This window comes from Archocentrus centrarchus, chromosome 2 (assembly GCF_007364275.1).
Source record: "Archocentrus centrarchus isolate MPI-CPG fArcCen1 chromosome 2, fArcCen1, whole genome shotgun sequence".
In the NCBI taxonomy this organism is placed as follows: Eukaryota; Metazoa; Chordata; class Actinopteri; order Cichliformes; family Cichlidae; genus Archocentrus; species Archocentrus centrarchus.
In genome coordinates, this window is record NC_044347.1 from 29,342,261 (window position 1) to 29,366,998 (window position 24,738).

At 39.9% G+C, this 24,738-nt stretch overlaps 2 protein-coding genes across 4 annotated transcripts in view; both read left to right on the forward strand.

The window, feature by feature from the left end:
• plcd4a (phospholipase C, delta 4a) overlaps window positions 1–5,819 on the forward strand; it is a 43,912-nt gene extending 38,093 nt beyond the window's left edge. For both annotated transcript variants that reach the window (XM_030748965.1, XM_030748973.1), the window contains 4 exons: window positions 640–818; window positions 924–1,056; window positions 1,172–1,321; window positions 4,714–5,819. In XM_030748965.1, the coding sequence (XP_030604825.1) occupies window positions 640–818; window positions 924–1,056; window positions 1,172–1,321; window positions 4,714–4,805 (554 nt within the window). In that variant the 3' untranslated portion in view covers window positions 4,806–5,819. The remainder of the gene's footprint in view (window positions 1–639; window positions 819–923; window positions 1,057–1,171; window positions 1,322–4,713) is intronic.
• An 8,693-nt stretch (window positions 5,820–14,512) lies between these two features.
• slx9 (SLX9 ribosome biogenesis factor) lies at window positions 14,513–24,738 on the forward strand. 2 transcript variants are annotated; one of them, XM_030751640.1, is made up of 6 exons: window positions 14,513–14,991; window positions 15,901–16,021; window positions 19,828–19,896; window positions 23,767–23,941; window positions 24,119–24,184; window positions 24,264–24,738. In XM_030751640.1, the coding sequence occupies exons 1-6, from the start codon at window positions 14,815–14,817 to the stop codon at window positions 24,388–24,390; spliced, it is 735 nt and encodes a 244-aa protein (XP_030607500.1). In that variant the 5' UTR covers window positions 14,513–14,814; the 3' UTR covers window positions 24,391–24,738. The 2 variants fall into 2 exon arrangements, with proteins under 2 accessions (XP_030607500.1, XP_030607506.1); XM_030751646.1 differs by lacking the exon at window positions 19,828–19,896 and having other exon boundaries at window positions 14,526–14,991.

The following is a 24,738-nucleotide window of genomic DNA, read 5'->3' on the forward strand; positions in this document are numbered from 1 at the left end:
GTAGACTGTCCATGGTGCTGTCGATGGTGCTGTTAGTTTTTCTTTGTTTCATTTTTTAAGCTCTATTGTTCTCACTGCTGTTATTCCAAGTACAAAGATACTTGCTTTTATTAGTTTTTTTATTCTGCTTTGACATGTACAAATAATTTAATTTAAATGCATGCTCCTTTACACAAGTACAGTGGTTTCCTGAGTTCTACCAAGCCTGCTTATACATGATTGCTTTTTTTTAATTACAATAATCATTTTAGTTCTATTTACTTCAATAATCCTGTTGACAGACAAAACTCCCAATCAGGCTACTTAGGCTTGAATTGATTCAAATGCAAAGGGACTTTTGTAAAACATTCCTTATGTATTTAAATCCTGATGTCAATGTGATACCAGAAAAGAGATCCTCTGGAAGAAAACCCAATGAAAATTATAAAACTACTTTAAGATGGAACAAATGTTCATCCTTAAAAAAAACATATGAAGTCTATCTATTGCAAAAGTTTAATCCGTACAGCTATAATAATAAATCAGTACAATGATAATTGCCCCAGCAGATTATGCACTTAATCAGAATTTTATCAAATTGAACAGACCAAAAATTGTCCAAAAATACAAAACAAACTCTTTCTTTTCTCTTCCACTCAGTTGCTTTAAACTTCCAGACAGCAGGGGAGGGGATGGATCTGAATGATGGACTTTTCAGTCAGAATGGCTACTGTGGCTACGTCTTGAAGCCCAGCTTCATGAGAGAGACCGAGAAAAGGTTCGATCCTGAGATGCCTCAAAAACGGGATGACTATCATCCTGTTGTCCTCACCATACAGGTGAAGGAAAAGTTTTTTCTTCATACATTTTTCAATCAAGGTATTTTAAAAATTATTGATTTGTAACAATCAACAATTTGGTGTTTTCATTGTATATAAATCAAGGTGATCAGTGGTCAGCAGTTGCCCAAAGTCAACATCAAAGAGGATTCCATAGTGGATCCTCTTGTGAGAGTGGAGATCCATGGAGTTCCTATGGACCAGGCCAAACAGGAGACGAGATATATTGAGAACAATGGTACATATTCACTTATTTCCCTGTAGAAATAAATAAAGCCATTTTGAATATTTGGCCCACTTCCACATACAGTTATGAATTTTGTGTTATGGTAAGCAGTTTGTCCTTTTTATAGGGTTTAACCCCATGTGGAATGACACTCTGCATTTTACCATTCACACACCTGAGCTGGCCATGGTGCGCTTTGTGGTGGAAGACTATGACAAGACATCTAAGAATGACTTTGTGGGCCAGTACACACTTCCTCTGAGCTGCATGCAGCAAGGTAGGGTTAAAAAGTCTGAATGGATCACAGGACAGTTTCTTCATCGTAACCAGCAAAATGGAAGAGAAGACAGACAGAAGACAGAACTTTGTGTTGTAAGAGGCAGTTAATATTGTGAATTCCAGCGCATGATCTTTTTTTAAGCTTAACCAAATTATTAAATTATTTTGACAAAAAAATTACTATTTCAAGAGTTCCAAAAACAACAAATGTTGGGATGATGTGTTAAACTCCCAAGCAGCTGTCAGTCCATGGAATGGCGAGTGCCAAAATACAGTGCCTTGCAAAAGTATTCAGCCCCCTTGAACTTTTCAACCTTTTGCCACATTTCAGGCTTCAAACTTAAAGATATAAAATTTTAATTTTTTGTGAAGAATCAATAACAAGTGGGACACAATCGTGAAGTGGAATGAAATTTATTGGATGTGTCAAAGTTTTTTATCAAATAAAAAACTGAAAAGTGGGGCGTGCAATAGTATTCGGCCCCTTTACTTTCAGTGCAGCAAACTCACTCCAGAAGTTCAGTGAGGATCTCTGAATGATCCAATGTTGTCCCAAATGACTGACAATGATAAATAGAATCCACCTGTGTGTAATCAAGTCTCCGTATAAATGCACCTGCTCTGTGATAGTCTCAGGGTTCTGTTCAAAGCACAGAGAGCATCATGAAGACCAAGGAACACACCAGGCAGGTCCGAGATACTGTTGTGGAGAAGTTCAAAGCCGGATTTGGATACAAAAAGATTTCCCAAGCTTTAAACATCTCAAGGAGCACTGTGCAAGCAATCATATTGAAATGGAAGGAGTATCAGACCACTGCAAATCTACCAAGACCCGGCCGTCCCTCTAAACTTTCATCTCAAACAAGGAGAAGACTGATCAGACATACAGCCAAGAGGCCCATGATCACTCTGGATGAACTGCAGAGATCTACAGCTGAGGTGAGAGAGTCTGTCCATAGGACAACAATCAGTCGTACACTGCACAAATCTGGCCTTTATGGAAGAGTGGCAAGAAGAAAGCCATTTCTCAAAGATATCCATAAAAAGTCTTGTTTAAAGTTTGCCACAAGCCACCTGGGAGACACACCAAACATGTGGAAGAAGGTGCTCTGGTCAGATGAAACCAAAATCGAACTGTTTGGCCACAATGCAAAACGATATGTTTGGCGTAAAAGCAACACAGCTCATCACCCTGAACACACCATCCCCACTGTCAAACATGGTGGTGGCAGCATCATGGTTTGGGCCTGCTTTTCGTCAGCAGGGACAGGGAAGATGGTCAAAATTGATGGGAAGATGGATGGGGCCAAATACAGGACCATTCTGGAAGAAAACCTGTTGAAGTCTGCAAGAGACCTGAGACTGGGACGGAGATTTATCTTCCAACAAGACAATGATCCAAAACATAAAGCCAAATGTACAATGGAATGGTTCACAAATAAACGTATCCAGGTGTTGGAACGGCCAAGTCAAAGTCCAGACCTGAATCCAATCAAGAATCTGTGGAAAGAGCTGAAGACTGCTGTTCACAAACGCTCTCCATCCAACCTCACTGAGCTCGAGCTGTTTTTCAAAGAAGAATGGGCAAGAATTTCAGTCTCTCTATGTGCAAAACTGATAGAGACAGACCCCAAGTGACTTGCAGCTGTAATTGCAGCAAAAAGTGGCGCTACAAAGTATTAATGCAAGGGGGCCAAATAATATTGCACGCCCCACTTTTCAGTTTTTTATTTGTTAAAAAAGTTTGACACATCCAATAAATTTCATTCCACTTCACGATTGCGTCCCACTTGTTGTTGATTCTTCACAAATATTAAAATTTTATATCTTTATGTTTGAAGCCTGAAATGTGGCAAAAGGTTGAAAAGTTCAAGGGGGCCGAATACTTTTGCAAGGCACTGTATTTGTTTGAATCTGTACATTGTATAGGACTGGCCCAGCATGTATCCATACACCTGTTAAACTTCAATCATCTTTGGTTTAAATCGGTCAAAAGTGACAAACTACAGGACGTAAATGAAACAGTTCAAACTTCTGATTATTTTAAAAATAAAAGCAAGGTTGGGAATTGGTATGTAACACAGAGCTTAACAAAGCTATGACTCTGTGTCAGCTTTCTGCTGAAAAGAAGCTTGTGGCTGTTTTTGCTTTCCTCTAGCAATCACGAATAGTCCTAAAATATAACAAACTTAAATTAGTGCAACACCACGTCGTCTCCAGCTTATGAGTGTCTGTGAGTCATACCGGTTAAATTTTTTTAATTCATCACTTTCTTTTTCATTTCACACACAGTGAGGCTGCGAGATAGTTAGTAAAATATTTAAGGTGTTGTTCTGCACTGTGTTCACACTGAAGAAAATAACAGGAGGTATCACTTCCCTAAATTTTGTTACATAGATATCTACTATAATAATATTTATTCCCCAGTGCTGTGTAGTCTATTGTAAAATTAAAAATTATTCAGAAATATTAAGACAAAAGAGGCTTTTCAGGCAATACTTTTAAATGTTTAGTTTCTATAACATACGTCTGGACCAGAACAAGACTGTGAGTTCATAGAAACAATGTCGGAAATGTTGGTTAGTGAAAATGTTGTAATTTTGGTTTAACGGCATAAAAACGTAAGAATTCAGTGAAGCCTCTCGATTGCTCCTCCTACGCTACTTGACGAGAGATTGCTTTCACTTTGATATGTTTTAATTGATGTCTATTTTTAGATTTTGCTGGACAGGCACTGCTTGCTTTGCTTGGCCTGATGGAAAGCCACTGACATAGATTGACTCTGAAGATGCTGTTGTTCAGCAGCCACAGAGGCTTCAGGTGTAATCGTTTGAAGAATTTCTTTTCTTTCAGTCACAAAAATGTTGGTAACAAAATTCAGGAAAAAAAAAAATCACAATATTCTTGTGGTTCTGCATACACTGCAATTCTTTAGCAGAGGTTGCTCAAACATTTGCTGTGTATACAGTAATTAAATGTCTATTGCCATATTTGACATATTTCAAAGTTTCCTAATGTGTTTTGCTGCACAAACATTTTATGAGTACAGATAAACGTAAAAAAATTACAATAATGTTCCTGCAGCTTTTCCACTTGAACCCCTAAAAAGCAAGAACTATGTAATGAGTAATGAAATGCAAATATACTGAGCAGAACATTTGCTTTGGTTTTCTTAGAGCCATAGTCTTTGTCTTCCAGCATCAAAGAGCTTATTTTGCACAGATGAAGTCCTTGAGGCCAAGATGCATGAACAGTTGAAAGGATGTGGTGAAACAGATGTGGTACCCTAACCTGGATTTTTCTGTACTGTCTCTAATCTGTGAGTGTGTGTAAGTAGGTAAGTGCACCTTCCTGCTTCCTAATCCCTCTCCTTTCCTTTTGTGTTCTTAGGTTATCGTCACATCCACCTTCTGTCCAAAGATGGAACCAGTATACCTCCCTCCTCCTTATTTGTTCACCTCAGGATCACAGATTTGGAATAAACTTTCTTTATACTTACAGATCATCATATTTATTGATGAGAAAACACACTATTAAAAATATATTGATGCCACTAATACAATGCCAAATGTTTAGTGGTTCTCAGGCAGAACAAGTATATCAGATCTACATGTTTGTGTTTTGTTCCCTGTAGTGTGTCTTGTAGTCATTTACTTGAACTCCTGTTTAGTGCATGATGAGCTCCGTAGGAGAATGTGCCACCCTAAGTTTAGATCGATGTACTGTAGATTTTCTTTTGTGGGCAGCAGGTCATGGACGATCTCTGAGGTCCTCAGCTTTCACTCCGGTCAAAGTGCAGCACTACACACTACATCTATGCAGAGTGGTTTTCTGCTTGGAAAGTTGAAGTTGGGAGGAAAAATACCGATTCATTTCAGCTCATACAGAATTTGTAAATTTGATTTTCAAAGTCTTTGGGAGTGAATTATTTTGAAATTAAACTGAGGTTTTAGTGATAATAACATATTCAAATGAAAGTGTAAATATCTGACTTTGAGTGGTTAGTAGTGGTCAGACTAGAAAAGCACTATATAAATGTAAGCAGATTAACAGCTGCTCAGTCTAATGCAGTACAACACAGCTGATGCATCAGCAGTTTTATGGGAATACGTCAGTCCATCCATTCATTTTCTTCTGTTTATCCAGTTCAGGGTTGCATGGGAGCTGGAGCATATCCAAGTATCCCTGCCTGGAATATACATTTTTTATACAAATAATTGAGTTTATCTCTCCTCTTAAATTTTAAAAATCTTCTTTAATACTGTTTCTGTGTTCTTGATAAACATGATTCATTAACCTGTCTGTTAACTGAACAAACTGAAAGGTGATAATTTTACACTTGTTATTGATATTTTGTCCTCAGTGCTAACATACAAAAGTTTAGGAATACAAGCTGTGAAAGTGAAAGCTTTGTAAAAGTAGAGTTTATAGTAGAGCTGTGGTGTTGGGTAGCATTAGAAGTGTTCCTTATAAAGCGCTCATTAAGTGTAAAAATGGTTATAAATGACTGATTATTAAAAAGTTGCTGATTTTGTTTTTTGTTTTTTGTTTTTTTATTGATTGGCTTGACAAAATTAACTAAATAACTAAAACGAGTTAGTAGCAAATTTCCTCTCTTTGAGTTTTGTTTCCTAAATGCAGCTTTGTATAATGGGGTGGGGGGGGGTGGACATGAAAAGGCATAACGGCGCCGCCCAAGAGTTTTCAATTCAAATCACAGAGTTGCGGATCCACGGCTGCGTTTCTGCACCTTCCCCATCCTGCTGCATGTTTTTCTTAGAAAAGCAAAAATGAAGTTCCTGCTGCAGCCTAAGAGTGTTTGCAATCACTGTTTCAGAGTAGTCTCATGTACTTTTGTGGTTTGTGCATGTTATCCAGTTGTGTGTTTCAGTATGTCTGTTTTTGTAGACATGGACACATCTGTACAGTGTAGCACACTGCAGTGCTGAAATGATTCTGGTTCTTTTTTATTGTAATTAAACCTCATGTTCATTTGCTACATTCAGCTGCAAATAAACATGATTTTCACTTAATGATCAGTATTATCTTTCATTTTCTTGGAGGCTTCCTTACTGAGCTGCAGAGCTGAACTGTACCAGGTTTACAGGGCAAATTATATCTTATGGTATTTTAATCATGAATGAATTCAGTTCAGTTTGATTTATTTAGCACCAAATCACAACAAACAGTTGTCTCAAGGTGCTTTATACTGTAAATACAATAATTAAAAAAAAATCAAAACTAATTTTCTTAAAGCCAAATGAATCCTGAGAAAAATACTTTCAGGGCAGTATGTGTAAGAGCAGGCAACCACTAGCTGCTGTAACTGTCTCCCAGCTACTCAGGAGTAGATGCAGATGCAGACTGTGGGGTGAAAGACTGCAGACCAGACAAGACGATGTTTCACAAGCTTTCTGATTTCCATTCCCTACACTGATAATATGTCTGTGTAGAATACGAATATGAATACCTTTATTAGTCCCACAATGGGGAAATTACAGTTAACAGAACACCCATCCAAGAAGTACACAGAGACAAACACAAACAGGGGGCACAGGTGTCTGAGGTCATGCAGCCGTTTTACTGGCGCTACCTTTAGCAGGAAAACAGAAAGAGATACACTGGGATAGGTAGGTTCAAAAAAATCATCTTGTACTGTGTTCATTGTGAACACCTTACGAGGTTCCAAAAAAACAGCTCAGCAAAGCAGCAGCACATTTAAAGCCTAGAGAGCACTAGGGTGGGTAGGGGAGGGGCTGCCAGTGGAGACCAGCAGGTTACTGTGATGGACACACAGCTTCCAGACCAGCAGTTCATGATAAGATGGTACAGTCAGCCTTGGTTGCCAGGATACCAGTTCATACAGGTCACAACAGGGGGCGGGGGGGTGAAGAGCATCTGTTTACATCTCCAGGAGATGATTTAGACAGACAGCATCCAAGGCCGTCTGGGAGCCAAACTCCAAATAGTGCAATTGTTTTGGTTCAGGTCATCATAACTATTTGCTGACAGACTTACAGTTTTCTGGTTACCTCTCAGAAGTCCAATAATCCGAATTTGGTTCTGCTCCGCCATGCAGAACACATACTCCAACACTCCTCCAGATGTAATCCACTTAGATTCAGCTCTACTGAGTCTGATTGAGTTTGTACTGTTTCTGCATCCCTCATAGGCAGCCTTACTAGGGCCTGAACAGCTGCCCGGATACCAGGTATCCCCAGGTCCAATTCGGGAAAAGAAATCATGGTATCAATATATATGCCACGTCCACACAGTGCAGCCAGGAACGTTATCTTCCATCCCCACAGGAATCCATAACATAGCCAGTCGGGTGTGTAGTCGGACCAGACGAAAGAGGGTTCCCCTTCTCCCAATCTCCTCGTGATGAGAATTTGGCCATCAGTAGTGTTGAGAGACCAGCTGACCAGATCCATAATTTGATTTCCAGTTCAGGGACGTGTGAAGAGATGCTCTAAGCAGCAAAAAGCAGGGGTAGATAGGGAAGGCTTGGGAGAAGAGAAAAATGCCCTCCGTCTCCACCGAGAGCAGGAAAGAAAAAAATCAGTCATCCAGGTCATAGTAGTCTGTGGAGCTTGGAAAAAGGTGACTGGACTTCTTTTTGTTGCTTGAAGAGAAACTATCCCAACCTGAAGCAGAACAAATAAGGATGAAAATTTCAGCCACCCTCTCCAGTGCAAGACTTCCTTCATCCAGCCTCACCATTCAAGAGAAGAAGCCCTGAATAAGGATCAAAACATCACCATACTACCAGCCTACAAGGGGAGGTGCACCGTTGTTCTGAATTCAGCTGATTACCACTCCAAAATTACTACACTCCTCAGTGACAACAATACTTATGAGGTCTTAAGATGTGATCCCACAAGTAACTACAAGAAAAAAGTCATCTTCTGCCTACAACAACTCGAAAAGGAAAAAGCCATTGACCGGCCCACTTACTACCGCCTGTACCCTGGAGAAACTACTCCATGCATTTATGGACTCGCAAAGATCCACGAAGAAGGAGTCCCACTCAGACCCATTATCAGCAGTATAAACTCGGTCACCTACAACATTTCCAAACACCTCACCACCATCTTATCTCCGCTTGTTGGTAACACACCCCACCACATTGAAAACTCCACAGATTTTACTAACAAGGTCCATAATCTTGTACTGAATCCAGATGAAACCATGGTGACCTTTGATGTGGTTTCACTTTTCACTTGCATACCCACAACTGAGGCAGTGGAGACCGTCAGAAGACGACTACAGGAAGACGATTCCTTACAGAACAGAACCAGCTTCACCCCAGATCAGATTTGTGCACTTTTAGACCTCTGCCTTACCACAACATATTTCAAATACAGTGATGGATTCTACAGACAGAAGCATGGATGTGCCATGGGCTCGTCACCCATTGTCACCCATTGTAACCAACCTTTACATGGAGGAAGTGGAAAGTAAAGCTCTTGGTTCATTCAAAGGGGTGGCACCTAGCCACTGATACAGATATGTAGATGACACTTGGGTCAAAATCAGAACCCAAGAATAGAATCCTTCACTCACCACATCAACTCAGTGGATAAATGCATAATTTTTACCTGGGAGGACACCAGAGATAATGGGTTACCATTCCTGGACTGTGCAGTGCTTATTGAGGAAGATGAAAGCCTCAACATTGAAGTTTACAGGAAGTCCACACACACAGACCAGTACCCACCACCCTCTGGAACACAAACTTGGGGTGATCAGGACCCTAGAACACCAGGTGGAAAGTGTTCCTTCTGAGGCAGAAGAAAAACTAAAGGAACACACACATATTAAAAAAGCTCTTGAAGGAAGTGAGTTTTATGAAGCTTCAAATATAATCATGATATGCATGTGCTTTTATTATTCTCACATTTATTTGCCTGAGAAACTTTGCCTTAGACTGTGAGGTAAATAAAATAGTTGCTTAACAGCAGTACATATGTTTGGTGGGGCAGGTACACTGTGTTCTTGGTGGGTGTGTGTTTATCAATTACAGATGTCCAAAGTTCTGACAATGGTCGGTCAAAATGGCACCCTGAGCAGACAAGAAGGAGACTAAACTGGGAGATAAGAAGAGACTTCGAGGCCATACGAGGGAGCAGCTGCTGAGATCCATCTTCTTGCACATTTCTTGCTTTGCATATGATGTAACAGAAGCTGATAAGCTCTGAGTATATGAGATCTGGACTAGGCTTAGATAGGTATCAGACTGTGCACCCTGATTCTACTTCGGTATTAGCTCAGTCATAGTTTACAGTTTGGTCCAGATTGATCTGTAACCTGTGTGTGATTGGCTAAGTAAATTTAATAATTGACTCCTTATTCCACTGTGTTGTGTAATTCCTGTTCGATAAATGAACACACCGGAACCTGGAAGGAATAAGCTGGTAGCAGGTTTCTTCACTCTCAAAACGTGTAGTTATCCCAACTGGGCCTCATCAAATCAACCAAGACGAAAGAAGGTCAAACACAAACTAGGGAGAATAAGAATGACAAGAGGAACAACATCATCATCGCTTATGTGGCCCCCCAAACACAAGATCAGCGATGTAGTGTATGCTGTTCAGTGCAGTGAAGAGTGCTCGGACCTCCACATTGGTGAAACCAAACAGCCTCGTCACAAACGAATGGCACAACATAGAAGAGCCACCTCGACAGGACAAGATTCAGCAGTACATCTGCATCTGAAGGTCAAAGGTCACTCTTTTGAGGATGCCAATGTTCAGATTTTGGACATGAAAGACAGATGGTTTGAAAGAGCAGTAAAAGAAGCATCTATGTCCACTGTGAACAACCATCATTGAACAGAGGAGGTGAATTACATCACCAACTTTCACCCACAGTGCTGTCCTGAGCTCCCTTCCCAGATGTCTCATCCCCCATTCACACCTTTGTTCCAGTGACCTCAGTAGGTCACATGATACAATGGAGCAAAGTCCTATATTGGTTTGACCTGAAACGAGTGATTGAAATGACCCACGCCTTCTTTCACACCTTGGCACATGTGATTATGCACATGAACAATAGAGGGTCATAACCACCTCCAGGGGACTACGCCCACTGTGTTTTAAATACCTGGGTCTCTCCACCTTTGGTCTGAGAACTGAAGAAGGCTTTGGGATGAGAGGTGAAACATCTTCAAGAAACAAAAAGAAGTCCAGTCGCCTTTTTTCAAGCTCCAGAGACTACGTTGATAATATACTGTCTATACTGTCTTTTTACTTGGCAAGATACAGTATAAAGGTTGAATTCAGTGAATGAGTCTAGGCATCATTTTAAATTCAAATCAATCTCTGCTACACTTGATGTAACCTGTAACTGACCATGAACACCACAGAGCTCTACTGTTAATGCATCACAGTGCAGCAAACTGACCTGTTTTTATTTGCATGCAACCTCTGAATAACACACATTTAGTATACTTCAGTTTGTTTTACAGGATGTTTCACAGTATGAAAAAACATAACTTCATTATATACAGATCCCACATCTGATTTAAAAATGGGGACATTACATGTAAGCTTTGAAGTTCCAGTATCACATGTTACTGAGCAGTCCTTACCTTTTAATACAAAATCTCTTCTTCCACCCTGTTCTCTTTCCTACAACTTTCTCCATCTCTGAGTTATCGCTCATTCTGGGAAATTCAGCAGGTGTACCTTTTTAGCTACCAGACACACTGTGTGACAAACTGCACACAAACAGTTTGTGTGCTTAGTGATATTTGGTGAGCTGATAGAAATGTTGCCTTTGAAATTACCTGCCACAACACGTTACTCCATGTATCCACGCTAACTAGATCCCGAAGTACCATGAACACAACTTACAGACGTCTGGGATTGTACTGGCCCACTTTAACCTCTGAGTATAGTTCTACAAATGATACATAAATTGTATGATTTTGTTGTTGATCTGTTTGTATACAATAGGCCCCGGTGATGAATTCACCAATACAAATGGATTTTGTGTTATTGGTCCCTCCAGTTAAACTCAGATTGGATTGATGTTTAAAGGCAACGATGGGAAACGAAACCTTCCCTCACATGTCTTAAACCTACAGTAACAAGACTGTTTTCAAAATGTAAGGAGTATAAAATATAAATATTTGTATAAAAATATAGGGATTAAAAATAAAAGTAGTCAGTCAAAATAAATACTCAAGTAAAGCTATGTGAAAATTCTACTTAAGTGCAGTAAAAAGTATTGGACTGGTTTCTTTTCTTTCTCATGAATTCAAACATTTCAAAAACAACCGTGAACCTGTTTTTCTAATGAGGAAAACATGTCTGAGATATTTGACCTGTGGTTGTATGTTTTAATTCTGAAATTAATGGCTGTGGGTGGCAGGGGGGCAGAAGCTGAGAAGGTTGACCTCCTGAGCCTCCTGAGGTCATCTACTAATTGGAAGGTTGGTGGTTCAATCCCTGCCTGCTACAGTCTGCATGCCAAAGTATCCTTGGGCAAGATACTGAACCCCGGGTTGCTCCTGATTTATTCATCAGAGTGTGACTGTCTGCTGTTAGATAGAAAGAACTTAGATGTAGAAAACAATATGCTTGTATGAATGTAAATGTGTTGTATAAAATGCTTTGAACACTCAAAATAGAGTAGAAAAGCACTATGTAAGAATTAGTCCATTTATAAATGTGACATCGACAGCAGTAATAACTAACAAGAACAATACTGTGAATGCTTAACAGCATTCACAGTAATAAATACGAGTAGAGTGCAGTAACTTTTACAGACATATCATTTCGTGCTGCCGGTGTTTTATACTTTTAAATATGCTGACAGCCTCCTGCACACTTCCTGCACATCTTCACCTTTCAGCACTCATTCCTGGCTGAAAAACTGTAAAATATTATTAGTAGTAAAATTAAATAAATATTTACTATATTACTAAATATTTATTATTAGCTGATAATGACAAGTAATCTGCAGTAATGCATCATATTCTATAAAATCATATGTTTCTAGTGTCTGCCTTATTTCTGAAAAAAACAGCTGCTAATGTGGTAAGAAAAACAGGCCTACACATTGATTTAAAAACCATATTAAATATCCAGCCATCCATTTTCTTCTGCTTATCCTTTTCAGGGTTGCAGGGGGGCTGGAGCCTATCCCAGCTGTCATAGAGCGAGAGGCAGGGTCACCCGCCTGTCACAGGGCTAACACAGAGAGACATTAAATATATTAATGATAAATAACATCACATCTGGAATAAAAGGCTTGAGCAGTGTGTGACATGGTTAACTGTATGTACCTACAGGGAAATTAAAAATATTAATGAAAAATGAAGTTGGTGTATTAGCAAAACAGCTGTTCAATTCGATTTTATTTATAGTACACCAATACACAGCAGCCACCTCAAGGTGCTTTATACTAGAAGGTCAAGACCCTAAAATATTAGACAGCAACAGCTGCTGCGCAGGTCAAGACCTGTGCACTAACCCGTTTTCCATGTTGCCAATGACACATTGATCAGTGGATAAAAACAGCGCTCAGCACTTTTTACAGTCACATTTAAGCTATGGACTCCCCATTCTCTTTAACTGCTTTGCTTATCTCCTCCATTCCATTCAATCCCTCTGGATTTACAAAAAAATCAAGTAGTTTACTCTGTTTTGAAAGTATCAATTTAAAAGCCACTTCAAATTTAACTCAGCATCTATGATAGCTCCTTTATGGAAGAATCAACTGTTTCATTAGAATTCCATCTTCCCTCTTCTCACCTGATTCGGTACTTTCAGATTAGACACTGTGCCAAAGTTTTATTTCCAGTCTCTCTCTCCAAACCATCTCACCTGCAGTGGAAGGAGTTTTTGACCTGTGACCCTCTTCGAAAGTCATACATCTCCAAAGTTTATAATGAAATTCTGTCTTTTGATCCCTCACCAACTTCTAAAGTTAAGGCAGCTTGGGAACTTGAACTGGGATTAAATTTGGAAGATGACTGGTGGGATAACGCTCTCAAAAAATTCATACAAGTTCAGTCTGCGCTTGGCTCTCACTTATACAGTCCTGTTCAGAGTCTTCCAGTTGATCACAATCGGCTTACTTCTAATCAATTAGACATTTACCTCTTTACTTGCAAGATGCCGTCTTCTTTTTCATTGGAAATCAACCAAAGCGCCCTCCAGCAGTCAGTGGCTTAATGACACTATGTCTCTTCTAAAATTGGAGACGATCAGATATTCATTGAAAGGCAACGTTAATAAATGCTGACATCTGGCACCCCTTTTTGGCATTCTTTCACTCTCTTCTGTCTCTGCTCCAAGACTGATGGTTGATGCCCCCCCACCACCACCCATTTTATGTCATAATATAAATCTTTTTGGAAGTGGCCTGTAGGCCTTATTTATTACAATATACAGCACCTCTTTTGTGCTAATATTCTTTCACCTTTATTTGTGATACAGAGGTGCTGTGTTTTATATTTTGATTTATGCTCTGTAACCAACACTGTTTTCTGCCTCATTGTCCTCCTTACTCCTAATAAAAATATTAACACAAAAAAAGTATCTTAGGAACCACAAGTAAGCCAACAGTCTGAGAGTGAAGTGCTCTATTGGGGTGATACCGTACTATAAGGTCTTTATGATAAGATGGGACCTGATTATTCCAGACCTTGGATGTGAGGAGAAGGATTTTAAATTCTATTCTAGATTTAACAGGGAGCCAATGAAGAGAAGCCAATATGAAAGAAAATTATCCAGTCCATATCAGTATAGATATCCAGCATGATTTTTTTCCCATTGAGATCTGATGTTCCTTTAATTTTTTTGAGCAGTAAATAACTAACCAACGAACCCAGGCAACCTTATGATCACTGCGGTTCTTCTTGTTAAGAATGCGTATAAACACTCCTCTCTCTCTCTCGCTCGCTCATCAAACCAGCAGTAGCATGTTTGTGTATGTATTATGGTCGGAGAGTAGCTAACTAACCAAGAACACGATTAAATATCATTTGCAATGTGCACCTGTCACAAGTACAGTTCGGTCCATAATTTCGTAGGTTTTGTCCATAGACATATATATATGTTTTGTCTATGATTATGCGGAACTTTTATTCCTCTTCGTGTTCCACCGAGGCACTAAACTGGTACACCAGTGTTCTTGGCAGAATTGTAAGCAAACGTCCGGTAGTGATCTTCAAAGTAAAACACATTTCAAGTGTTTCGTGTAGCCTCTCCAGCGGTTTAATAAGTCCTAAAGTCTTAGCGATGGCATGTCTTTATGAGCTACGAATTCTACACGCGCAGGCTCCTTCCGTTACTGAAATATTAACATTTTTGAAGCTAAGCATCGTGGACAACTTGTTTTTAATTTGAAGACACTACCAGTTATTTCCGGTGATGGCATAGACGACTTGACCAAAGTCCCACGCTGGCGCACGGGAATAGCAACACGAGAGAGTACGCGTGAGAAGCGGTCTTAAAGTTGGTTTGGTTTGATATCAGGATGGTTGGGAAAATAAAACATGTACGACAGAAGCTTCATCAGGAGGCCGTGAAGTTTGATGAGCCGATCGAGCCCCGCGGCTCCAGCTTACAGAAGAATCCTACCTCCGAACTACTCACAGCAAGTCTGAGACTGTTGAACAAGAGCAGCAACGACGCCTCGAAACATGACAGACAGGTCTGTGATAGAAACATGAATCTAACGTAGGGGTGGGATAATAATGCAGGCCTGTGGCAAAAACACAATGAGAGGTTTAAAATGCTGCGTCAAAATGATCACCCAGTCCAGCCAATATCCAATGGTGTGAATCTTGGAGCTGTGCCGCATTCTAACAAGGCTTATAATATGCTCATGTTAACTGGAAATGAAATGACAGCTTAGTTAGTAAACTTCATCAAAAAGTCATCTGACAGGTTCCATGTTCTCACTGATGAGAGCACAACAATGACAAAACATGCTTGATCCTCAACATCAGATTACCCTACAAAGGTGAGCTCTGTAACTTCATATCTCAACTCACTGAATTGCAGTCATGCACTGGGGGCATCATCATTGATATGCAGAGCATCCCTTACAACTGATGGAGTGACTGCTATAATGGGCTGATACAGAGGAGCAGCCACACTCCTCTGTGAAAAACCAAAGCTGTCATGTACTGCATGAATCACAAGTTAGAACTGGTTTCATGTATTTATCAACTCTGTACTCATGTTTTCTCCAAAGCACATGAGAGAGCTTGAGTGTGCAGCTTCTGGCTTGGGGATGCAGGCTTATCTATGACAGCTCTACGGGACGGCTCTCCAGTGTTGAGCAAACCTTTTGGAGAGTTGACTGAAGGCAACATTTAGTCAGAAATATTTAATGAGTAGAAAACTGGTGAACAAACCACTATTTTCAATGCTTCCTATTGGAGAGTTACTCTGTGAAAAGTGGAGCTGCATAAGTGATGGATAGTTGTTTTGCAAAGTGGAAAAAAGTATTGAGACTAAGTAAAAGGTTTCTATTACCTGAGTCCTGGTTCTGGTGCAGATATGTTGGATATGTGCCTTCAAATAATAGCTGTACTTTCAATCTAAACCCCCACAGGCCCCTGCAGTGACCTTCTTCCCCTCAAGGATTTTTGCTGGCACTAAAATCTCTCCGGAGGCCCTGGTACAAACACTCAAGTTTGAGGAACCTCCAAATGTGCCCACACCTCTCACAAAAGGTAAGAAGAGCTCGACATCTGTGCTCCTTCACATCAGTATGATTGATGCTTGTGTACAGGTTTGAAGTTGGGTGTATTACTGCTTTATTACCTCACTCTAGTCAACAGAACAAATTAAGATATCGACTAAAACTTACGGACTCTAAAGCTATACTGAACTGTTAAGTGTAGTTTTATAAAGTGGTTTTGTTTCAGTTGAGTAGGGTGCAGTAAGATTTTAATTACAAAGATAGTGCTGGATTGTGGGCATTGTAGTAAAGAGAAACAAACAAAAAACAAAAGAGAAAATGGGGGGGGGGGGGGGGGGGGGGGGCAATCAAACGTCAATCTTGGAGCAGAGACTGAAGAGAGTGAAAGAATGCCAAAAAGGGGTGCCAGATGTCATAGAATAGTAAATCCTTCCATGTCATTCCATATAAACTAGTTTCATTTTATGTGGAATAACTTGATGCAGTAGATGCTTTGGTCACAATGCCAACAGACTACATGTTCAAAACCTGCTTTTAATGAAGTAATACAGTCAGTACATAGTGGAGTGTTGTCTTATGTAGCCACTAGATGGCAGTTAAGACTCATTGTCCACCTTACAGCATCATGGCAGACCGCAGTGAGCAATCTTCAGGCAATTTCTGCCACATGGATTGTATAGAGATATTTCCTTCTAGAGTTAAAGTTTGGCAAAGGAAAAACTCACAGCAGGAAAGGAACAAAGGGAGTGTGGGAAAGGGATGAAGCACAGTGGTAGCATCCTCGAGGAGGATGTGGGCCCATTTGCTAAACACAGGTCTACAAAATGTTCCAGTCAGATTTTAAATTGTTGACTTTTTTATTTATTTATTTTACAAACTTTTCCAATTTTCGAGAAATACTGCACATTGATGTTTAACTTCAGTTGCTATTCCATACATGGCATATTCTTCTGAAGCTTAGTATGAGTTTTCATTGGGCACAGGTCCACTGAATGTTGCAGATAGATTTTCAGGGGTTTTTTTTCAATTTTTTTTTTTTTCACCTACGATGTTCAAAATTCACACTATAGATGCAGCTACTAAAAATCTTGGACAAATTTAAATCTCAGCAACCTTGATATCAATGTTAAGGTCAGAGGTCAAGTTTTATGAAAATCTTGTGGACACAATAACTCAAGAACCATACCGCCTAAGATTTTCAAATGGATAGCATAGGTCGATGATCCCAATCTTGAATCTCACCGTATTTTTTTCCTACTATAGCTTTTGTTGTTTCTCTATTTTGCCTTCGTCTGTTCCACAGCTTCTTCCGTCTTATGGTCACCCTTAGCTTGTGTTTCTTAATACTCCAAGTCAGCCTCTGTGCCCATGTTCATCTACTTCTCTGGTATCAGTCTAGCCCAGAATGTGTAGTAAGGTCAGGAATCTGAGCAGGATGTGCAGTCTGTGGGTAGTTGAGGAGGTTGCCTCTTACCCACCTTAATCACAGCTATCCATTTCATCTAACAGTGGAAAGATGAGGCTCCCAATGGGAACAGAGTGGTGGTAAAGCACCCCCCCCCCCCCCCCCCCCGGCCAGCAAACACAGCAGACACCCCCATCGACTCATTACAGATTGGATTTCTCCACCTCTACTCACATTTGTAGTTAGCGGCAGATGCCTATCTTTGCCTGTTCTTTATCCAGCAGCAAAACCACTTGTGTTGTTTGGCACTCCAGTGGCAGATAAAAACCTGCCAGGATCTCTGGAGTGGGTAGAATGTGGAGGATAATGTGCCTGTCTGAACAGCATTCACTGACATGCCAGCAGATAGGATATTCATCACAGCTTATTTATCACACTAAATACCACTCAGAGTCATGGATTTGATTAAATATTTGACTGTTAGGTTAGTAGTGTAAAATCTCACCACTAGATGTCAGTATTGTAGATTGCAGTCAACTGAGTTCTGTTTTCTTACTCCTAGCTACAGTGGCTGATGTAGGACAAACAGCTCTGACCACGTTCATCTGTGTGAACTGTCAGTCTGTTAATCTCAGCTGCTGCTCACGTCCTTTTACTCGAGACTGTCAAAGTGTTAATGAAACTGTCTTTGAAGTGGACTTCAACATAGTCTCCTGTTTAATTCATAAACTCTCATTGGTGTGAGACTGTAACCAAGAATTGAGACTGTCTCTTTCCTTCATGTTTTTGCTTCTTTGGTAAAGAGGACCCCTTCTCAGATTATAAAACATTCTTTATATCCTGAGTCTGAAGGTGCAGACATGAATTCACAAAGTCACACCTCCTTCAACAAGTTCTGGTCTTCTCCGGCTCCTCCTCCTTAAGGCTTGTTAAAAGAGGTGTTCAGGTGGGAGGCATTGTATGAGCTGACATGGCATGATCTATTAAGCTTCTTGTACAGTGATATTCAATTTCAGTTCTTTCCTCTGTAAAAGCAGTTTTACTTAGATACATTTTTATTAGATAAATTGGTTCAGGTTTGGTTGGCATGGCCATAAAGGGGCAACTGAGCACAGACAAAAGACGGAGCACTCTTATCTAAAGCTGCTGTGCCTCTGATCTCCTGCCAGGTAGGCACTGCATTGTTGAAAATTCCCTTTTACAGAATCTTGCATGTCATAAAATGTCTCAACATTTTATAGACTAGCAGCAGCTGTCCTCTGACTGCTCTCTTACTCTGCCACTTTGCTCTCTGTGTATCCATGTTGTAGTGTTCTCAGCATCCATGGTTTGCCTGACATGAAGGCTCAGGTGGAGGGGGGGGGGGGGGGGGGGGGGTATTCAGTTTTCCTTCCCTTCGATGCATCCATTTCTAGGTGGTTGTTTCAGCTCTGAATTTATAGCGCAGGTCATCTACTAATCAGAAGGTTGGTGGTTCGATCCCTGGCTCGAGTTTGATGATTTAAATTGTAATCTAGCATGATTCCTCCCTATTTAACTTGCTTCCCTATGCAGGTGTTTCACATCCAGCCTTTGGAGATTTTACATCATATTTAGATACTAGATGACCTTCAAATTCACACAAACCACGAGGGCTGTGCCATGTCACATAAGTCTCATAATACTGGTATAAATTTTTAAATCATGTTGTGGTGCAGACAAATATGAAGGCATATCAGGAGGATACTAGCAGCTGGTGATGTATGACCCTAAAGGAAACAAATGACTCCACCGAGTGTAGCTGGTTCACTTGCTAGTTGCATTCCATATAACAGAAAGTGCAAACAGTAGGTAGAAATTACTGATGGTTGCATGGTGGAAAAGCAGGGGTTTAAATAGCTGTTTAAAAGCCCACCAAAGTTACAACAACCTGAGTAGAAAATATTCTTCAATTTCAATTTTACTAGTATGTCACAATTGTGCAGGCTTCTGAGTTACAGTGTTAAGTTTTTTTGTTGCAGTTAAACACAGATTAATTAGTTAAACACAAATACATGACAAATGGCTTAAATAAGTAGAGTGGTATATAGTTCAATAAGATATGAAAAAGCAAATAAGGTAAAAACTAATTAAATTTAAAAAAATATAAAATATACTCCTGATGGCACAGAGAGACTTTAGGGGCCAGAATTTTAAACTAGCCACAGTGACTCATCGTATGGGTAATATTTACGTTTGCCTTCAAAAATCAACAAAATATATAATTTGCTCAAGAATATACTGTTTTTGTATCTCCCTTCATGATTGTATTACAAAGAGCAGCCCATCACAGAGTCCTGTCATGAACATTGTAAAAGGTGTGTGTGTGTAAAAATCTCTATGGTGTGTCTATATTATTATCTATTATCTTTATCTATATTTATTAATGCACGTATTTGTGTGTGTTTTCACAGGCACAGAAATAAAGAAAATCAAGTTGAAGAAAGAAAAGATGAAGGAGAGGAGAGAGAGGTGGCTTAGCAGTGAGTTTCTGATTCCACTCTGCACATGAATGCACACCTGGAGACTGCAAATGTCCTTATTTAACACTGATTAAATCACAGAACATGATTCTTTATTCCAACGATGAAGTTATGGAGTATTTTCACACAAATAAACTGTCAGCAAGTCCAGACACACTCTGAAATCACTTCAGAATCAGTGTATGCCACTTTGGCATTTACTGATTCTTACGCTAATATTTGTCTTGGTCACTTGGCTGTTATGTTTTTTTTAAAAATGTCATTTTTTTGCCCCACGTGACAAAGACAAATGCTAAACACTAATACAGAGACCAGATAACTGAGCCAAAGGTATTAAGATGTCGAGAGCCTGATATCTTATTCCTCTGTGATTTAGCGCTCCCACCATAAACTATGTAAATTTGCTCACTTACAAAGAACTGAATAGTCTCTAATTTTTATGGTAGTTTAATTTTAATGGAGAGAGAGAATATCAGTCAAAAATCCAGAAAATAAAACACATTCCAAAAAGTTATAAATTGATTTGCATATGATTGAGTGAAATAAGTATTTGATCCCCTACAACCCAGCCAGAATTGTGGCTCCCACAGACCAATCAGTCAATAAATTACAGATATGGTTGATTGCACTTCATTATGTATATAAAGCACACTGGTCCATAAAATCAGTTTCTCCCATTCCAACCTCTCCACCACCATGAGCAAGACCAAAGAGTTGTCAAAGGAGTTCAGGGACAAGATTGTAGACCTGCACTAGGCTGGAATGGGCTGTAAAACCATCAGGGAGAAGCTTGGTGAGACGGTGACAACTGTTGGTGTGAAATGACCCAGTGATAAGATATACAAAGAAAAGAGAATTGGTCCAAGGATTGAGCCCTGAGGGACTCCACATATTAAGAGCACTTATAAGGACATATAGTAACTAATGTAAATTCTGAAATGTCTCTCAGATAAATATGATGAAAACCATTTTAAAGCAGTGCCAGCAATACCAAACCAATTCCATAATCTGTCAGTGAGAATGGTATGATCAGTGGTGTCGACAACATCAGAGAAGTCGAGTAGAACTAAACTCTAATGTTCACCTTCTAAGCGTATAATTGGTAATAATTGGTAATTTTCAATACATTTTGGTACCATGATTTTGTCAAAAACCAGATTGGAATTCATCATTTGTATTCCTCTTTTCCACTTCCTCCCCCTAGCAAACCAGTGAAATTCTCAGCCTGGTGCAAGACGACCTCAGCATTGCACTGCGCTGGGCGATCAACCTCTAGCTAGAACCCTGATATGTTGCATATTAGCCGCTAAGACTCAGCTACCTAACTGGTTGGGGTGGAGTCTGTGGGTCCTAAAAAGGGAAGAACGATTCCAAAACAGATTCAAATTGTCAACAAAACCCACGTTGAGGGCTCTGCAGGTATTCTAGAGCCAGGTGTTGAGCCTGCTAACAAGCCCTGCACCACAGATCAGTGCTGGGAGTGGGCCCCTGATAAAAACACTTCCCACATTCTTTCAAGATGTTGAAAAGCTCTTGAAGTGGTTGGTGAGAAGAGGGCTGCAGTGAGCAGGACTAACTTTTTAGATTGTCTGTATGCCACACCTGTGAAGCTGGACAACAGTGAGTCTTTTTTTTTCTTTCTTTCATGAGGAGTGTATCATCCTCTCTGGTCAGAGCTGCCACAATTCAGTGGACAGAAAGTCCAGAATTCCACAGCCTGGAATCTTATTCTGCTGAATTCCAGGCCATCCAGAGAATGGATGGATGGGTGGAAGATTCTGTGTGGATTAAATGTGTAAATATTTTTCTCCTGTGAACATTTTAGAAATTAGACCAATTCTTTCATTAATGTGTACATTCAAGGTGCGCATTTCAAATGTACAAATAATGGACATAATAAAATGCTCTATGTCCTTGAGAAATGGAGCCATTTTTTGGCTTGTGTAATTTTTCAGCTTGTAACACTGCTATGAAAGAAAAAAAATGTTCACCATGGAGTTGGTCTTGGGTTTCAGCAGGACTGAGACACAAAGCCATTAGTAACTAATTATATGCCTGAAGAGAATACGTGTTGTGTTACTCAGGAATTGATTGTCTCAGCAGAGGCTACTGTTACAGGCCTAATCTCAATTAGCTGAGATGATAATGGAGAGAGAAGATTTATAATTGCAAGAAGGTTTACGTTTTTAAAGCACTAAAAATGTGTGTGGCCGGACTTTTCAAAAGCAGGCAAATCAGAGCCATAGAACTGTTGGGGTGTGGACCTGTGCCTTTAAAAAACCAAAAACACGACCTACGGTTAACAGACTCAGATGAACCTCGATGACGTCTTAATTTCCTGCTGCTCATTGTAGTTTTTTTTTTCTTTCAAATATCAAATGTTACTCAAAGGGAGGCAAGTGTGCAAATTATTGGGACTGTTTTTAGTGGTGGATTAATCCACAAATTGATGCTGAGGTAAGTATTCATTTATGCACTACAGTGTGTGTTGTAGGTAGGTAGGTGTATTTAATTAAAAAATGCAGTCTGTAGTTGGTAAATAAAAAGTAAGCCAAAACAAAATGTGATACCCAATATATTAATTGACAGTATATAAGCGCTCAAATTTTATACTTAAATTTCGGCCCCTTAATGCACTGAAGTCGTCCTGTACCATCAGCAGAAACATGTTTGCACCTCTGTGAGGAGAGTGTACTGAAAATGTCTCTTCCTCCAAATACGATGGGTCCAGTTTCAGGATGTTCCTGATGACTAATTCCTCTGTCGACTAAACACGGAAAAAAAATTAGACTAACTAATCAAGAAACACTCAGATATCAAGTTCAATTTTAGGACTGTTTAATGGACAATGGTCTTCTACTACTTTATTATTATTATTATTGTTATTGTTATTATATAAGCAAAAATAGTGCCATGATTTATTTGGCATTACTTATTAAGATTAAGTGCTCGTTTAGAGTTTTATGCTATCTGATTAATTGGTAACATAATTGGTGATATAAAGGCCGAGTCTGTGAGAAATAAAGGAAGGATTGTTCAGGTCCAACATCATTTGTGATGTTATGAAGGGTGGGAAGGCACGGCAGTGGTTTCGCTATAGCTGTAAGATTTTGAAGATCTTTTCCATGAAGGTTTTACTTTTTCAGCAAGATGAGGCCAAGCTACACTCTGAAATCATATATAAGGCATAAATGGAAAGAAAGTTTCCTTGCAAATCTACACTAGTTGGTCTTCTCAGTTCCCAAACACTTAAAAAGTGTTGCTTATGAAAAAATTAAACACAAAAATGGGCAACAAATACAAAATAGCAAGTATTTAAAAAATATGTTTCAATATTTCAAATTCTGTTTTTGTCAAATTGATGTACTTTTTAATTGACTTCCAAATGATTCTGTTTTTACATCTGCCCAGTAGAAATAGGCTTTTATAGTCTCACTGATGTCTGAGTGCTTTACACTACGAGCCCCATTTCAACTACATTTGAACAGCACTTTTTTCTATACATTTGGAGCATTTTGTGAAACTTGCATCAGCTAACCTAACATTCAAGTCTTTGGAGTGTGGTAGAAGCCCCTGCAGGCTACGAGGAAACAGTGCTAACCACTAAAATGTTTGGGTTGTGTTTACAGCTAGAGTTTGTATGAGCTTTATGTGAACATGACCTTTGCAAAACACCAAAGTCTGACTCACAGCCCTTGAAATTATTATATGCTTCCGACTGACGTAGTTCAGTCAGTGCAGTGTGGTGTGTACACACCCTCACACCCTTCACTGACATCCTCTTTTGCTATATTTCTCCTTTTGCTGTTTAGTTTGGATGGAACTCAGTCTCTCTGTTTTTATTCTGTCAATTTTGCTGCTTTCTCTCAGAGATCAGCTCCATCAAGCAAGCTAAAGAGCAGCAGGCAGCTGAGGCCCGGAGGAAGGCCACCCCTGTAGTGGGAGACATGAGGCCCCTGGCGGACGCCCTACCGGAGCTCTCCCAGCTCATCTCCCCTGCGTCCACAGCCCCCAGTACTTGCCGCAAAAGCAGGAAAAGCAAAGTGTAAGTGCCAAGGTGACCGCTGAGTGAGCCAGGCATCAAGTGTCAACATGACAAATGTTGATTCTCAGCTGTGTTCCAAAATGCTCACATTTCTTTTGTCCTTCAAGTGAGCAAATCAGAACCCGTAGATGATGTGTTAAAGTGATCCCATATCTCTGTCCTATGTCCTCCCTTTAGGCCGGTGAAGAGGCCAGAGCCAACAGATTTCAGTCAGATGAAACAGTCACAGAAACGCAAACTCCTGTAAGAGCTTACTTTGTTTCTTACAGTGTCCCACATGAGCTTCTTTCCCTCAGGGTGAACATGTTTTGCTCTTTTACAGGGAAACTGAGATCAGCAGCTTCAGCAGCGCAGTGAAGACACTCTCGGCCAAAACCAGCCCTCTGGCTGATATTGGCGAGCTTCTGAGGAAAAGGATGAGACAGGAGGAAGAGCAAGGCTCCATCTAACAAGATCAGAAAGCTGGACTGTGGGAGACTGAAGTGCATCCAGTGACATAAACAGTGATATGGTCAGGGAACAACAGGGACACGTACTCTGATACTCACAGCCTGGACCTGTGGCTAAAGGATGTTAAAAACAGCATGTGTGTAAATGATGTTTGCAACAGGTATCCCTCACTTCGGCTGTCCCCAGCTCCTCAGTGATAATAAATCACAACATTCAAATCCACTTTTCAGGTCTGTTTTCAGGTGCTATTATTAAATAAACTGCTTTGTTTTTCTCGTCACCCATATGTAACATCCCTGGGTGCAAGTGTGTAATTTGCACCCCAATAATCTGATCCAATCGCTATA